The following is an 18394-nucleotide window of genomic DNA, read 5'->3' as shown; positions in this document are numbered from 1 at the left end:
CTAAAACTAAGAGAAATAAGTGTCATTGATGGCCTAAGAAGATGAGGCGATGACATCAAAATTAGGCCCTTTAACGACTCGTTTGGGATTAAGGGGAGAGAGGAGTAGAGTAGAGTTAGCCAAAAAAAAATCTAATTTCTAGCCAACCCAACTCTATTCTACTCCCCTTCCCTCCCCCTTATCCAAACAGGTCATTGGTAAACGTGGGGTTGATCAGTATGAAGAACTAGGATCCTTAGTAGAATCTTAAAAAGCACCGAGTTAAGTACTTCCAAACTATAGAAAGTTTTAAAAGGTTATGAAACTCTCATTTTTGCACGATCTAGAAGGGGATAATTGGTGGAAGCATGTTATTTCAGAAGTGATGGGTTAAGTCCACGGTATAGTTCTTATTGAAGACCCAGAAAGATTAAAGCAGCAACATATAGTCCAATTAACATCCATACATCTAGCTCCCACAAACTCATGCAGACCCCTTAATAATGCGACCCAAATCCTAACAACCTTTACAGTCACTAATTTAAATTAACCTCCAACTTTCCCAGACGAATATTTCAGCATTCCAACTACGATCAGTATAAATTACCAAATAGAATATCCAACGATTTTAGATAAAGTATGAACAATTCAGCAACAGGGATGTAAGTATGACCACTCTATAATTTCAAAATCATCAAGGGGAGAGATGCAGCTGCAAGGAACCTAGCATAGGATGCCATTTGAAGATATGAAAGCTGCTTTATATTAACGTAAGTTTTGAAAGAACAAAAAGTTTTAACCATATGTCAGAACTCTGGGGAGCACAAACAACACATAAATATACAAAGTAGTGATCCCCAAGTAAAAGGCTTTCACATTGACTGAAAGGACAGATTGTCCATGTCAATTTAAATATTAGCTTGTTACGTACCCTCCAGAGTCGAAGAAGTTCAATCTCAATCCTCATCCTCAGCAGCATCAAGTCCATTTGGCCTATGAACTTCGTCTTTGACTTCTTCATCACTATCCCGCAGCTCTGGAGAATTCTCTCTGGACAATGGCTGCCTCTCCAACGGTTCATCATCATCAGATTCTGACCACGCCTGCCTCCGTCGACCTGTGGTTGATGAAGGCGCAGCCTTCAACAAAGTTTACAGAAAAATTGAAAATACATCAGTTAGCAGAGAGGTTAACAAAATGTTGCAAGGAAAATTTAATTCCCCCCACCTGCCCACCCCTTCCCTCCCATCTCTCTCTTCCAGGGCATGCTGGGCACCAAGGGAAAAGGGTAAAACTAAAAAGAATTAACAGTTTGCAGAAACATGCAATCATGATAATAATGATACGATTCTCCATTGACCTGTTGCCCAAGGTAGCATATAGCATACCACTACTAAATAAACCATTCCAGTATCTAGAAGGAAAGACATCGTTATCTATATAGTTCTGAGATCATGGTAACGAAAAAAATTAAATCTTGCCCAAGTATTTCACAAAATGCATTTAAGACTGCCACACATCCCATATCAAAGTTTCCAGCCACAATCTCATGTTGCAACATAGATTGATTTTGAAACTTTTCAGCAGGAATCTAAGCAGATACCAGTTGTTTCTTGAAGTCAGAACTACTTCATCCAAAAAATAAAAGTAAATTAAATTACCGTATCATCTTCAGCATCAGAATCTTCAAGCCCAGCAGCTGCAAGAGGATCATGAGCATTCTCTTCTGCATCATCCTGATCATTCTGACCTGTAGGCTCCCTATAATTTAAGTTAGCATCTTCATCTTCCAGATCTTCCTGATCATCCATCATGTCAGCTTCTGGTTCCTCTGTCTCATATCGCGACTTTGAGCCCTTGTCCTTCTTTCTCCTCTTTCCACCTTTTCTCTTCTTCTTCTCGCTATTCCCACCTTCCTCATCATCAATCTCTGACCTTTCTCTCCGCTTAGAACCAGGTGTGCTGCTCTTCCATTGCTCCTATGGATGCAAGAAACATGTTCAAATAAGAAAATCTAGATTTTGAGAGGATATTTTATTGTCATAACTGACTAGCTAGTTGTATTAAACTCATAGAAGACCAATGGAACCTAAACAGTAAAAATCTATAAGCATCAAGTTGCTCCCCATGCAATACTTAATAAATCAAGTCCATCCTGACCTGCCCCATATCACAGACAAACTACATGAATTAGGAGTTCGGTGACAAACATGACCAAGCCATTTGTAATGCACAAACCTATTTGTGGTGCACTCTGAATCTAGAACGCAAAACTAAGGGCCCCAAACCTCTCAAAAGTTTGGAAAAAAGTTTGACCAAGGATTTATTTGGTTGGGAGGATAAAAAATATTTAGTTTTTCCTCGTGTGTGTTTAGTTTGAAGGATAGAAAAGTAGAGAAATAGAAAACTTTTTTGTTTGGTTAAGAAAAAAAATGAGAAGATAGAAAATGTAGTTTGAATAGATTTACTTCCATGACCCTATTACATAAAAAAAATTTAAAAAAAAATGCTGTTAGTTTAAAAAAATATAATTAAAAATAATAAATAAATAAAGCACAACCAACCACACACAACACAAGTGGGACGAGATGGGGGTAGATGGGTAATTTCCCATCAAGCCCCCTCTTTCCCCTACTTTTTCTCCCGAAATTGGGGAGACTCCAAAATCACCCCAAATGGTGGGCCTATGGAGAAAACTCTTGGGCCCCACCAGAATCTCTCCCATTTCCCACCCTCAACTAAACACCCTCTCATACCATTTTCTCCTCACTTTTCTCTCCTCCATTTTCACCCTAACCAAACACACTCTAAATGAACCAACCAAACACACTCTAAATGGATGTGCATATTCAATACGCAAGCATTAATTGCAGCATTTCATTTATAATTTATAAATTTTTGTGATCTGTATATATCCTTACATTTTATATTGGTCTTGTATGGGCATGCAAGAGCAAATACATAAAGTAACTGAAATTAGAATGAACTGTGACCCAAAATAGCAGTAAATAAAGCCTATCCCTACTTATGGGGCAAAATACTATACCATACAATTTGAATCAAAGATAAAATGTTTCAATAAAATTGCTGTAGATTGCCGAATAGCTCCTTTCTTTACTTTATTACAACATATTTTGTAGCTGACTTTAGCAAGAGTATAAATCTGAGACATACATTCTTAATCATGTGTGCTTAAAAAACATTGCATACCTCTAATGCAATGGCTATCAATAAGCCAAGATATTTTAATTAAGGGAAATGTTAACGGATACCCTGAGGGCATTGGTTTAAAAACAATTTTTAGAAACATTTTATGGGAAAATGATAAAGCAATTAATTTTTCTGACAACTTTTTATATTTCCCATGAAAGTGGTGTTAAAACTTTCCTAATATGATTTATTAACAATTGCCCGAAAGGTACCCATTAACATGACCCTTTAATTAAAAATACATAGTTGGTAACCTTACCTTTATACGCTGAAAATGTTCCTCCTGTTGCCTCACCCGCTTTAGCTCGTCCTCTTGCTTTCTCCTCTCCAGCTGTTTTCACACAAAGTATCAGTGAATTTACTGCATATAGGGCTCAAAGAATGTGTTCTTGCACGACAACCATAGATGTTCAGGGTATAAAGCAAGCCGACCTGAAATTTCCTTTGTTCTTCAGCCTTACGACTCGCTTCCTCAGCCAACGCAACCTGTCGAGCAACTTCTTGTCTCTGCCGGATCTGCTGCTCTTCACGAATAGCTGCATCAAGGTGAGGTATGGCTGCGGCAAGTACATTCTTGCAATAGTCAATATGGGTGTCAATTTTCTTCTCATCAAACCCATGAAAGTGAAGGTTGGAAGCAGCAGACAACTGACTAAACAGCCGAACAGCATTTTCTAGCTCTGCAATTGTTGACCGCACCTACTTGAATTCCAATGCAACAGCAATGTGAGAGCAAGAGAGAGAGAGAGACTATATTATATCCAGCATAATAAAAGCTTTCCAAAAAACTCAATATAGTCAATGCCACTTCCAGCTTAAACGTAGTTCAATTTAAACAAAAATTATGAATGTAAATTACATCCATGCCAATAGCATAGGCAGGTATAATTCAAAAATGTCTCAGTGAAGAACAAGTTGTAGCAAAACAGAACTTCACACATTAGCTACATTAAATGACAAACAGAGACCCATTAACAATTTAACTTAAACAAATGCAACTCTCAGTAAAGTTTGTACAACCTCATCAGCAGTCTTCTTAGTCTTTTGTAGTGTTGATGCTGAAAACTTCTGCAGGGTAACTCCTGCATCAAACCTAAGTGTGTAATTTGAAGGTGCCAAGTGGATGGCTCTCAGTAAAGTTTTTTTGCAGTCTTGCCACTGTTCAGCTTCATAATAAGTACGAGCTAAATAGAGGAGAATCTGAGAGTCTGTGTTATAGTAAAACTTCCGCAAGCAATTTTGATACTGCAAGACAACAAGGTTCATGAACACATGCATGCAGTAATGAAAAGGAATATAAAGTTGAAAGAAAGAAGTATACAACAAAATCAGATCAATTACCATTTTTACAGCCAATGAAAAATTTCCTTGTGCAAAATAAACATGGGCCAAATTTATCCAAACATCTGGCATCTGGACAAAAATGTTTCCACTAGCAGCTTCTTGAACCTATAATAATTCCTCAGTGAAAACTCTAGCAAGTTTATACATGTCCCAAAAATGGGGAATACCTATTTGGCATACCTGAGTGAATATATCTTTAGAAACATCAAAGTGGCCTTTCTCTGCCAAAACCACTCCCGCACCATCGGCAGCATACAGATTAGCAGGATGCTGAAGCAGAACCTACAAGTGTTGGTATAGAAAAGTACATGCCACAGAACAGATTCATGATTAATGACAGCAAAGCATTAAGACAATAAATTAAGCATTAAAGGGAAGAAACTGAAATTAAATGAGCTGTAAGCACAATGAATCAAAGGATGAACTCTAAAAACATCATGCCATAGTATTACATTGAAATAAGAGGTTATTAAAATCCAGACTAATGTGTACAAGTCAATCAAATACGCTGTTTAGATGGTTCATAATAGAGAACATCACAATTTTTCAGTACCCTTTTTAATTTTCTTCTTTCTTTTCTTTTCTTTTTTCCCTGTGCTTGCTATAATTTTCTTTATCTCCCTCTCTTCATGAAAGAAGAAAATTATGTGCTACATCTTGTTTGTGAGATTGAGATATATATAAATATTTCATGGAGTCTTCTGATTTCTGTGTATTTAACTTTTTTTTTTTAGATAATAAGAGTTTTATTGATAGGAAAAGTACAATGTGTTTACGATCATAAACACACTGCACTTGAAACAAATACAATCAAATCAAATGGAAAATCTAACAGAAATAAGGAAATCAAAAATGGAAATACAATGCGTGAAACCCCAAATACAAGACCATAAAAACAAAGTCCTAGCTAGCAAAGTCTTCAATAGATCTATAAGTCTCTCAATGTTCTCAAAAGTTCAGGAATTGCGTTACTTCCATACTAACCACATAAGACACACCAGTACCATATTCCAAACAATTGAAGAATAAGTCCCCAACCAATTCCTCCAAGCGAAAAGAAGGGAGACAATTGTATTCAGCATCACCCACTGAACAAACATAAGAAAGACTTCACTCCACAAAGCATGAGCAAACTTACAATAGAGCAAAAGGTGATCCACAATTTCATTATCACACCGACATAGACAACACCAATTAACAAGAGGCAAATTCTTAACAAGGTTATCTATTATAAGAATCCCACCCCTAGTAGCTGTCTATAAAAAGAAAGACATGCTTTTAGGTACCTTAACACACCAAATGCTCTGCCAAGGGAGAGAAACAGAAGGGGCTTTCAATAAAGAATAATTAAAGGAGCACACATCAAAAACACCACTATGAGTCAACTACCAAATCGGGGTATCATCACCCTCCCCCCTTGGTATCCTGGTGGAAACACGTTCAAAGAAAGAGTAAAATCTCCCCAATTCCCAATCATTAAAGTCGCGACAGAAGAGTAAGTTCCAACTCCTACCTCCCCCATCTGGTGCATATAAAACCAAATAAAAAATTAGAGCTTTTGGAGCCACAACATAGGCAAACAATTCTGGATATAACTCTTTCAAAGAAATAGGACCACTCCAAGGGTCATCACCACTTGAACAAAGAAACTTTCTGCACCTTTTCTAATGTTCTTCCACAAACCACAGCCATGTGTCCCTCTAACAACTCTAGTGCACCAACCACCACTGACCTCCCCATATTTGGTGGCTATAACCTGACACCATAAATGGGTAACTTCCTTCCCAAAGCACCATAGCCACTTCCTAAGCAGAGCTTCATTAAAAAGCCCACTCCTCCGAATCCCCAAACCACCTGCCTCCACCGGCCAAACAACTTTATCCCAAGCAACAAGCGGATATTTAAAAACTTCATTGGTGGGCCTCCAAGATTCAGATTCCTGATATAAACTCTTATAAGAACCCACCACTTGATCATAAATATTTGACTCAACCTCATACATAATTCCCTCAACCTCCACACCCCTCATTGTATTAGCTTGTCTATGTGAATTGGCAAGCCTATGAAAAAACCCAGTGTTATTGTCCCCCTCTTTTAAGAAAAAAGCCTTTGATATCCATTCTACCAGCATCGAACTCGATCCACAAAACCCTCCGCTTTAAGTCACATATTCTCAAATTTAAAAGAACTCTTCCCCCTTGCCATGCCACCTACTTCCACAATAAGAGGACAATGATCTGAAACCACATGAGAGAGAAGCCATTGGATCACGTCCAAGAGGTGGTCTTCCCAGTCAATTGAAACCAAAACTCTATCTATTTGTGACATAGAAGGATTCACAGAGTCTCGAAACCACATATACTCACCCCCATCAAAGGTAGATCAACCAAAAAATTCCTCTCAATAAAGTCCAAGAATTTGAACATGGCTGGACTAAACGAATTACAACCAAGTCGCTCTGCCAGATATCTGATAATGTTGAAATCACCAAAGACACACCAAGCCAAATTCCACCTCACTCTCACACAACCTAAGACCGGCATCAGTCGGACCAACCATACACCCCCGTACATATCCAAACAAACCCATCTACCACACCCTTCAACAAGACAGAAACAGAAAAGTTACCAACCACACAATCAATTTTCTCATACACCCTTATGTCCCAGGTCACCAGAACTCCCCTTGTTGTGTGAACGGCATCCAAAGCTACCCAATCTACGAAAGGCATGCCCCAAAAACTTTTCACAACAGAAGAATTGGTACAGTCTAATTTGGTTTCTTGAAAACACACTACATCACACTTCCATTCCTTAAGTAGATTTTTCACAGTATCTCTCTTATGAGGATTGTTAAATCCTCTCACATTTCAAAATAAAAGTTTCAAATTCATGGACAACCAACAAAGCCCAACCCACTGAAATTCACAATCCCTCTGGTTCATCTACCAGATTGCCCATCATAATTAATAGTAGAAACTAAATTCCATAATTCCCTCATACCTTCTTTAGATGAAGCAATAGTGCGGCAAAGACTACCTACAGCAGCTTGTTTCTCCCACACTTTCTCAAGTTGTTGAAAGAAATCAACACACTGCCTCTCACAAGAATCAATTGTAAAACCCACAAACTTAACAAAGCCCTTAATCATCTTACTTACCCAAACTGAAGGTTCCAAGTCATCCCCCATAGAAATGTCATCTGGGTCACCCTCCTCTGTCATTAAATCCAGACCCCCATTAGGATCCAATTGAGCCAGAGGTACAAATTCCGATCATCCTCAACCTTATTGGATCCTGTGGGATTGACCCAGTTCAACAATAGAGTCTCGTCTTCGAAAGAATCAGATGCCAGCTGAGAAAGAGGAGATAATCAATTTGTTCCAACAATAGTTGATGGCGAAGCATATCAGAGGACATCGATTGCGTCGTCGAAGAACCCACAGTTGAAGAATCAATAAGTTCTGTGAAGCTGGATTGCCCATCGGAGTTTGAAACACCAAACCCTCCTCAATCCCACTGATCAGACAGCCCATGGCTAGACACATGAAGCAGCAGGAATTCCCCGCCCCTTCTTGGCACCGCTACTTAGAGAGCCCACCAAAAGGTTACTAGCAGCCCCAGCCACAACGGACCTTAAGAGATCCCCGCCCACCTCATCGGTACTAGGAGGCACTAGCAGCGACTTCTCGACTGAGACGTGGGAACCCAATCCTTCACCCATCTCCCATGATCGTGAAAGGCCTTGTTTTTCCAAGTGATTAAAGGCGCCGGGTTGAACCTGATGGGTTTTGGCCAGTTGGGCATGTTAGGCTTGCTTAATAGGCCCGAGCCCATTAGGTTGTATAGCTTGGACAGCCTTAATGCCGTTGGGTTGAACGAAATGGGCCCACTTCACCAAACGTTGGCCATCACCTTCTAAATCAACAAAGATTTTTAAATAAAAATGGGCCTGAGTCCACTTAAAAGAAGATACTCGCATGGACCGGCTAGATATGAGGTGAGTTGGAATATTTGATTTTGAATAAAATAAAATCACCCAAATCTCTCCTTCTGATATTTAATTGCCAGACAGTTTTGGAAACCGCTTCTCCAAAAATAAATCACTTCCTGATTTAACGTGCCCATTAAATTCTTTCCAAACATGATTCCTTGGATTACCGATGGATTTTTCAAACGGACCACCACCGGCAGCCACCTCTTTCCCCAGCCTAGGAGCTGATTTTCCCAAGAAAAAATCACACAACTTCCCTTCAAGAAAAGCCCAGCCACCCTTATGAAAACTTTCCTTCTAGGACACGCATACAACCACGTCTTGCCCCATTGTTAATATTTCCACAAAAATACAACCCTTATTTGACTTACTAGAACACTCCAAGATTTTATAATTCTCATGAAACCATTTGAAAAAATGTTGCTTGCTAAAATCCCAACGGCATAACTCTACCGAGCATGCAATGATTCAATCCAAACCCGATCTAACAACCCAAATAGAACCATGATTCTTGCCCTGTTTTTCAGTGATGGAGTAAGAATACATAGGACCCCCATCGAAAGCCAAGAAGAAAGCCTTTGTGTTGATACGAAAAGAAGCAGAATTCCCCAGTCCCCCCTGGTAAAGGAGGAGGCTTAGCTTGTGAAATATGGGAATTGAGTTTAGGTGAAGGTTGCAGCGTAGATTTAGGGTCCAGATTTTTTAGGGGTAGGGAGGATTGAGCTGGCGTATATTGGGGTATGTACTGACCAAACTGACTTGGCCAGTAGCAAGATTGTTGGATAGGGATAGGATGTGTAGGGAAGAAATAATGTGGGGTGGGGAGAAGATTTGGGGTAGCGAAAGGTGGGAGAGCTTGTGCATTAGGATAAGGCGGTAGTGGAAGGTGTTGTGGGAAAGAGGAAAAGAATGGCGGTGGTGGGAATTGTATAGGAGCAACAGACAAAGTTTGTGGTGGAGGGAGGGGGCGAGGTGGAGGGGGCAGGGTGGGAACACTCATAGCTTAGCTCATATATATATATATATATATATATATATTGATAAATAGCTTAGCTCATATATTTACCATTCTGTAATCTTTCATACTCTCTAAAGTTTCTTCTATGCTTTTATATATAATATTATTTTCTTGTTCTCTTTTTTCTATTAGTAAGTTGCATATGCATCCAATGGGTTTTGAAACCACAACCACTCCCTTCACCCAAATCTTACAGGAGGAAATGCAATTTGAGCTAGAGCTCATTGGCTATAGTTTTCTCTCTTTTCAATTGAACATAACTAACCTCCAAGTTTTTTTATGACGCCAGCCAACAATTAAGCACTACCATCAATTTAGTTATACAAACTAACAAAATCCCTATAGAACTACTTTTGATCAAATGCAAAATATTAATGGAATTTTCATAACTGCAACATACACCCACATAGAAAAGCTGTTGAGCAAAAGCACTTGTATAATTGGGAGGAAAAAAAAAAGTGCAAAAAGTACCATTCAAACAGAAGGAAATAAGGAAGTGATCAAGAAATATTGCAAAGCACAGCAATCAAAAGGAAATAGAATAACCAGAAAATCATACTCTTGTATAGAGTTCCTTGGCTTTTTCCAAATGGGTAGCTTCCAACTTGGGATTTCTTTTCTCGTTGCGTATTGCAGCAAAGTAGTTCCAGTTTCCCTTTCCAATGTCAAACAATCAAATGAGATGAAAATGTTGTACTAACGATAATGATGAAAATGTTGTACTAACGATAATGATGAAAATGACAATCTAGCGACAAAAGCAGAAAAAACAATCAGAATACTAACATGAATTCTCATTAAAATTACAAGATGATTATACTGGTAAAAAGAATTCTTTGGAAATGAACTTCTGTCAAGGTTTGCAGGATTTTAAGAGAAGACTTTATGAAGTAATACCACAAAATTTGACAGCAATAAAAGCACACAAAGTGAACAACATATGTACCAGAGAGAGTGTGGCATAGGAATCCTTTCCATCAGTTGCATCACTAGCAGCCCGGAAGGTTTCTTTTGCTTTAACCCAATCATCATTTTTTAACTCCAACTCACCAAGCATAGATAATGCATTAGGGCACTTGTCGTTCACCTTCAGAGCATCATGAACCTATGAAAAAGGAACCATTACATGAAAACATAAAAATATACACTATATATATTATAATAATAAATGACCTAGAAGCAGTAAAGTTATATGGTTAATAACAAGTTAACAACCAGTTCGATGCTTAATTGAACATTGTTTCGTGCTTTTGCAATGGCAGCAAGTCTCAGATAAGCATCAACATAGTCTGGATACTGCAAAGAACGAACAAAGGAATTAAGCAAAACCTACCAAATGAAATAATATATGGACAAGGTCATGAAACATCAGACAATTATTACAGAAACTAGTTGAGAAATCTATAAACAATTAAACATAGATGAAAATAAATAAAACAAGTTGATAACATGCAGAAACATTCTGCAGTTAAGCAACTCTTTCGGTATACATGCATACAACAACAAATTTACTGTCAAAAGTAAGCCCCTTCCAACCAGTTGGGGTCACATGGGTATGGTTGAAAAGAAACAACATAGCTAATAACAGCACCATTTAAAAGGAGATGGCTCAGTTCAAGTTAAAGAGCACATACACACAATGCAAATGGCCAAGAAAACTATGAGTTGAGGGTATGAAGGAAAAGATACGTCCTAGGAAAAGCTAAATGGAGAACAAGATACATGTGGCTGATCCAACTATCTCTCAAGTATTTCTACTAAATGTTAAACAAGAGTTTCTATTAACAAAGAATCCTAATTAATGCCATTCCAATCCCCTTAGTGATATTTATGTATAAAAAAGAACCTAATCGAGATTCATGTGTATGTGCACATATACAGAAATACACCACATACCTTATATAAGATTAGTCGGTACAAAATGCTTGCAGTTTCAGCATTGTGTAACTGCTCTTGTAATCTGGCAAGATTAAATAGCGGTGTGACTTTATTCCAAGGTAGTTCCACATGGCGACCACTATCTTCAAGTCGATGAAATAATTGCCTGTCCTTGTATTGAAGAACAGATGCACTAGCATCAATCTCTTGGAACTTCTCACTACCCTCAATGAAAGGAAGCCAAACTCCATCACCTAGAGCCTCCTTGAAAGATTGTTCAGCAAGCTATCAAATAAGAAGACATCAAGGTTATTATTGCTGGTTGCACCAATAAATTTGCTTTCCAAGGAAAAAAAATGAGTGTAAACCCACTCAAGAACAATGGAAAAGAATACTAATTGTAACTTCTTATCTAATCCTTTGAGAGTGGCACAAACCTCAAACTCTCCCCTTTCAAAATGAAGAACTCCAATATTGTTAAGCAATTCAATTGGTACTTCTTGACCTCCCTTTTTCAAAAGACTGCGAGCCTGTAACATTATTTGAAGTCTCAATTATCCAAGAAAAATTGCAGAACTGGATGAGGAATTAACACTTGCTATCTCCAAAAGAGTAATGGATAGGAAGCCCTTACAGTTTTGAAGGCATCCAGAGCTGCTCCTGTGTCAGATGAAATTAACAATTCCCCCAGCTCAAAAAATGCCTATATCATAGTTAGAAGAATCTTAAGATGTGAAACTAGAAGCTAAATGAAGAATGTAGCAAACTGAATTAGCTTTGGTTATTTACTTGAAAAGTTGAAAGCATGCAACTCAGAGGACATGGTAGTTTGCATGTTAAAACCAAAAAAAGATACAGAAAACATCCTACATTCCTACATTATCATACGAAAAGAAGGATTTGCCTGTTTCACCTTTTCAAAATGATGAAACTAGACAAAAACACAAATATCACTATACCTTATTAAATTATTTTCAGCAAATAAAACTGGACTCCTCCATACACGTCCAAACAAATGCAAGACACAGGTGATAGTGTTGCAACAAACCAGTCCTTGGTAGGGAGACTTGTTCAATAAAACATCAAGAAACAATAGATAACATAAAAAGGATCAACTACCTGAGAATCACGTGGGTCAATTTTGGTAGCCTTCCTCATAAATTCCTGGGCCTTCTCAGTCTGGCCAAGCTGAACGTATATGTGCCCAAGAGCCTATAGCATGAGAGAAACATCAATTCAACATGAACCATAAGGATAAAGTTGGAGGGCTAAAAACAGATTTCTGATTGGTTTGGACATTGCATGTCAAATGATCTTTAAAGACATTTGCAGTAAAAATGATTTGTTTTCTTGCAATTTTCTTGCCTGAAGAAAAATAAAATGAAAAAACTAATATATTCTAGTAAGATGAGGTAGTGGCACCGGCAGCTGGTGTTGGCAAGGTTGCCAGCAAGAGCAATTGCAAGAACATAGAAGATGTGGAAATTATTTTCACTCAAGTTACATTCACAAAACAATCAAGCCTAAAAATCATGAAATAACACTTTCAATTGACTAACTCACTTTCAATGTCTCACAATTATCAGGGTAAATCTCCAAAACCTTATCGAAGTTTGACTGTGCACTTCTCAAATCCCCCAACTTCAACTGTACTTGTCCCAAACCTGTCATCAATTTTCCAGCATATGAACAAGAAGCGATAGGTCAAAAGAAAATAAATATGAAGACCAATTATAACAATACTGCAAAAAGTGCATCCACTTGGATACAGTGTTGAACAATATGAAAAGTGGTAATAAAACCCAAATCCATTTGAACTATTAAATATGAATCCCATATGATTTTATGAACACAATTAAGCATGCTTCAAGTTACAAATACATCAGGCATTTATCTGTTACATAAAATAGCAATAATCAAGTCAACTCAACTCAATTAAGCCTTAATTCCTACTAATTGGAGTTGGCTGGGGCCTGGGGTATCCTTCTTTGCCAATCTACCATATCCAAGCCATATAAGTAAAATATTATATGATCATATTGTTCCCCAAGTCCATATAAGTAAAAAAAATCAAAAAATTATGATAATTTTTGGTGTCCTATTAACCCTTTTCACACCTCCAATGCAAATCCAATTGATGACTACAGCAAAAGTTAATACAATGCATTATAGCCCCCAAATAAAACAATCATGATTGTGGTAAAGATGAATGATTAAAAATTAAAGCATAATAATATTATGCCAACATATCAAAAATGCCTATAAACAGATTAAAACCATAATGATATGACAATGGCACGTGGTTACTGACCATAATAAGGAAATATAAATTCATAGGGCTTATTGATTTCCTTGACAGATGCCATGTAGTACAGCCCAGCTTTTTCATAGTCCCCCTAAAGTTAAGATGCAGAACATTAATATTATTAGTAGACAGAAAGACCATAGACTGCAAAACAAGCTTTTAAACAAAAGAGTTAACTTCAGATGTATGCCTAACAAAGGGAAAGAGGGGAAAGAATGAAAGTCAAGGGAAGAGAGAGAGGTGCTTTTGGTCGTCAAAGTAAGTCACTTATCATAATACATGATGGATAAGGGTGGTTGAATACAAAAAGGAGACAAAGATTCACTTGAACAGGCAAAACAGTCTTATTTCCCCCTCCTTCCACCTTTTTTTAGCAAGTAAAAACTTTGCACACCTCATTAAAATGGTATTAAGGAAAAGGGTATTGTTTCCAACCTTGCTATGGTAAGATCGTGCTAAATTGTAGTAAGAATGTGCCTTTGTTGGTCCATGATTGGTAACAGCAAGAGCAGTTTCAGTCAGTTGCTCAACTAAAAAATGTTGACCAGTAAAGAAGAAGTGATTTGCTAGATAATTAAGCGCCATTGCACAGTAAGGATATATTTCAAAAGCTCTCTGCATTTTTTCCATTCCTTTCCTAATTCCAGCAGCTGTGAAGATGTTATAGAGCAGCAGAATTAGTCTACACAAAATGAGAAATTAACATGCACAGATAATGAGAAGATCGTATAAGACTTGACATAAGGAAAATAAATATTTTTTGACATAGCTTTACCTTCATTTGTATGTAGATCCGTAATTGCAAGTGCAACAAGAGCCTCAGCATTTTCTGGATCCAACTGCACATATAATCATGAAACAAATGTAGACAACAGAATTAGCGAAAACTTGCAGCATGTGCTGTAGATTTTATTAAAATCAATTTGTATATAAAAGATGATACATGCCTGCAAAACCCTCGCAAATGCCTGCCGAGCTTTATCAAATTGACCTAGTTTGTAGCGACAGAGACCTATGCCAAGTCTTACAGCCGCAGGACATCTGGGATGCACTATCAATGCCCTCTTACAAGAGTTCCAATATTACAGGTCAAGAGCAACATCAAACTCATGTACATTGCTGAGAACATATCTCTAAAGTACAAATACATCAATATAATGTTATGCAGAGGGCTAGTGATGATCCCTACCAATTTATTGCATGCATCTTTGTTGTATTTATGTATATCTACTTGTGTGCGGTGTTATGTATGTATGTATGTTTGCATGTGATGCAGCCATGGAAGATTTATTTGTTACCACGCAGATTCATTAATACAAGATCTATTTTTTGAGGCCCGTGTGTGAAGTGCAATTGAAGTGAAAATCTTGTGGTTTTAAAAGTCTAGTCCTATGTGTTCTAGGGTTACAGTTTTTAATTTGGGTTTTTATTTAACAAGTTATGGTCAATTTTGTATTCAAGCACAAAACTGTAATCTCTATGAATTAAGAGTATTTTGGTAATTTAGTTGAGTCTAGATTTTCTAAGAGATTTGACTCTTTGTTATATCCTCGGTACATTGCCTGTGCACTTGGGCTTCTTTTTTCAATTCCTTTTTATTTTCAATAAAGCATTATTAGTGTTTTTAAAAAAATTATTTTTCCTAAGAGATCCAAAGTACCTTCGGTTTTATTTTCTTTGGGTCTAAGTAATTCTTTTAGTAGTTATTATTTATTACCTTCTTAGGTTTTTAGTTTACAAGTCATACTAGGATTCTTAATACTACTAGTACAAGAAAGAGTCCCTGTATATATGTATGTTAGTACAAGAAATATTCCTTACATATATTTGTGCTCAACGTACTCAAATAATAGATGGAGAACATTAAAAATATATATATATATATATATATATTGAGTGTTTTTAGTACGGAGCCATGTTAGTCTTATTGAGTTATTATTATTTTTCCCCCTTTCTCTTCTTTTTTTACTTCTTCTTCTCTTTCTTGAGTAGTTCACAGGTACTGTTCATACAGCCCTGAACACTACCAATTTCTTTATTTTCTATACATACATACATATATATATATATATAGAGAGAGAGAGAGAGCCCTAACCCTTTCTTCAACTGTAAATCAGAGACAAATCCTCCTAAATCTTATCCCGCCACAAGTGCAAGTAAACAAATTCCCCATTTTGTCCAACATCAGTATGTATGTATGCATGCACATAAAATCAGAGACTATTAAGGTGCACATTGCTTTCCATTGGCAATATAACATGAAAATAACAAACCTTGTACAGCTCCAAAGACTCACTGTAGCGTCCACGATTGAACTCAACACATGCCTGCAAAATGGCAAATATCCAAAGCAAGTTATTTACAACAGAGGAAGCATGTGTGCACCAAACATATCAAATCATGCCCCAATATGGCCTCTCCAGGCTGACCCGGTTTTTCTTCAAAAATAGTTGAAGAAGCTCCTAGTCCTTAAGTGAAATTTAGCTCTAATGGTGTTATTTACCATTAAGGTCACCCCTACACCCCAACCCCAATGTTCTCAACTTCCATTTCTACATCACACTTTTTGCTAGTGAGAGTCCCATGCACATGGCACATGAACCCCTCAAGTACGCAAGATGTGGAGAGGACATATGGTATACATTACACCTATCATCAATTCAAGTCAGCCTCAAGCTCAACTAAGGGTTAGCTAAAAGTCACGCCTATAATTGACAAATATTTAAAGAATTATTCAAAAGACAATAAACTCCTAGACAGACTAAAATAGTTAAAAGAGTTTTGCATTGCCAACCACAAGTAATAAAGAAAAGGCTTTTTTGGGCAAAGTCAGCATCACATTATCATCTAGAATGTCTAACATACCAGGTTAGGAAAATAGATGGAGATTTTCGTGAGAGAAAAAATTTTCAATGCATGGAAACAAAAACTTTCAATTTGACCAACTATGGTTCACTAAAGGACAATAATGTTACAAAATTTACAATTAAGGGCAGAGCAAGGTGATCCTCAAACAAGAAAGGAATAGCAAAATTAAACATACCTGGCCCAGAAGAGCTGGAACATTATCACGATCTCCATCTAATACAATCTTAAAAGCAGCAAATGCCTGTTCTACATCACCCTTAGCCAGTAAAAGCTGACCTGTAAGCAGCAGCAGCAGCAGCATAAATTTTTTAAAAAGTATTCATGCAGTGACCTCTAATCTAAAACATGGCTCACTCTTTCAGTGAAAAGCAACAGAGCACCTAGTTTTGAGAATTTAAGAGACACTCGTTCAAGAAGAATAACAGTACAAGTGTAACTTGCATATACTGAAAACCAGCATCTTCCAGAGAGCTTAACAAAGAAACACATTTTAGGATGAAAAGAATTGTTTACATCTCACAGGTGGTGATAAAAAATCTTATAAATAAATAGTGACAAAGAGTCAATCATTGTTGTGGGGACGTTAAACAAGACCGATGCATCAAAGGAAAATAGGACCATCCATATAGTAAGTAAGTAGTATTTGTTTAGTTGAAGAGTTCAACATCAACAACAAGTATGTATGTATGTATGTATATATCAAAGACTTGACCTTTGCCAACCCAAGTAGAAGGCTCATGCATGTCGATCCTAGATGCTTTGTTATAGTATTGAGTAGCCAAAATGAAATGTTCCTCCTTTTCTCTTTGTTTCGTCTCAATCTTTCCAAGGTAGCTATAGTAAGCCCCTAAAGCATTTAAGATGGCAATCCTCTCATATCTAACATCCGAATAATACTCATCAATTTCTGCACAAAAACAATTTCAATTATATGACCAGATCAAATAACACTATAAAAAATAACCTAACAAGCATCGTGGAGTCGGAGACAAAATTACCAGGGCCTGAACCTTCCTCCAAAATTTGACGGAATTGTTCAACTTTTCCTTGTTTGAAGTACTCCCTCTGCAATGCATCATCATTAACAAAAATAAATAAAGAAAGTTACAACTAGTACTAGTACTAGTGAAAAAATTGAGTGAATTTGGGGGAAATTAAAATAAAAATTGAGTAAGGGAACTGACAGCGATGATAAGCCAGAGATCGAGAGGGGCTTGCTCGGCCTTGAGAATGTCGAGGATATCGGCGGCGTCTCGGGGAAGCTGGTCCAGAGCCACCCTCACCTCCTCCTCCGAGTTCTGCACCGGTATGTACACGCACGCCATATCATATGATTGATTTATTCTTTCTCGCTCGCTTCCTACTACTACTACTACTACTACTCCTTTTCTCGGTCTCCCTCTCTCCGTGTGTGACTTCCGTATCTGTATCTAATTCTAAACACAGGTTTTTCAGTAAAACAAAAGGAAGGAAGGAAGGAAGAAAGAAGAAACAACTGTTTAATGTTAGCCTAGCCTAGGCACTCAAATTATTTTACAGTTCGTCGCAGGGACGGGGGTATTTAAGGCTTTTTATTTTCTTTTTTGGCTACGATTTTTTTTTTCTTTTTTTATAGATAGCCACATATATACACAATAACAGCAAAAATATGAATATAGCTAGGGAGATGGGTGTGAACAACCTTATCATTGAGTTAGACGTGTTGAGCATTGTTTTACTTATGAACAATGAAGCTGAAAATATCATGATGGAACCTTTACTCTCTGATTGCAGGAGCCTCTTGAAGCAAATCCCAAACAA

The 18394-nt window shown here is 37.4% G+C and overlaps 1 protein-coding gene across 1 annotated transcript; it reads right to left on the bottom strand.

Annotated features, from left to right (window-relative positions):
- Positions 1 to 718: 718 nt before the first annotated feature.
- Positions 719 to 18129, bottom strand: LOC126707418 (protein CTR9 homolog). Its single transcript, XM_050407042.1, has 24 exons — positions 17779 to 18129; positions 17593 to 17659; positions 17307 to 17501; positions 16770 to 16870; positions 16000 to 16053; positions 14674 to 14790; positions 14502 to 14565; positions 14162 to 14376; positions 13733 to 13817; positions 12985 to 13085; positions 12541 to 12633; positions 12056 to 12124; positions 11859 to 11951; positions 11440 to 11706; positions 10759 to 10839; positions 10490 to 10648; positions 10103 to 10198; positions 4714 to 4815; positions 4531 to 4638; positions 4210 to 4434; positions 3622 to 3888; positions 3449 to 3520; positions 1641 to 1958; positions 719 to 1118 (listed from the first exon to the last, which is right to left on the bottom strand). Exons 1-24 carry the CDS (start codon positions 17917 to 17919, stop codon positions 936 to 938), a joined length of 3273 nt encoding a protein of 1090 aa, XP_050262999.1. The 5' UTR covers positions 17920 to 18129; the 3' UTR covers positions 719 to 935.
- Positions 18130 to 18394: the final 265 nt, after the last annotated feature.

This window comes from Quercus robur, chromosome 11 (genome assembly GCF_932294415.1).
Source record: "Quercus robur chromosome 11, dhQueRobu3.1, whole genome shotgun sequence".
In the NCBI taxonomy this organism is placed as follows: domain Eukaryota; kingdom Viridiplantae; phylum Streptophyta; class Magnoliopsida; order Fagales; family Fagaceae; genus Quercus; species Quercus robur.
Note: the sequence above shows the minus strand (reverse complement) of the source record. Positions and strands in the feature narration are given on the sequence as shown.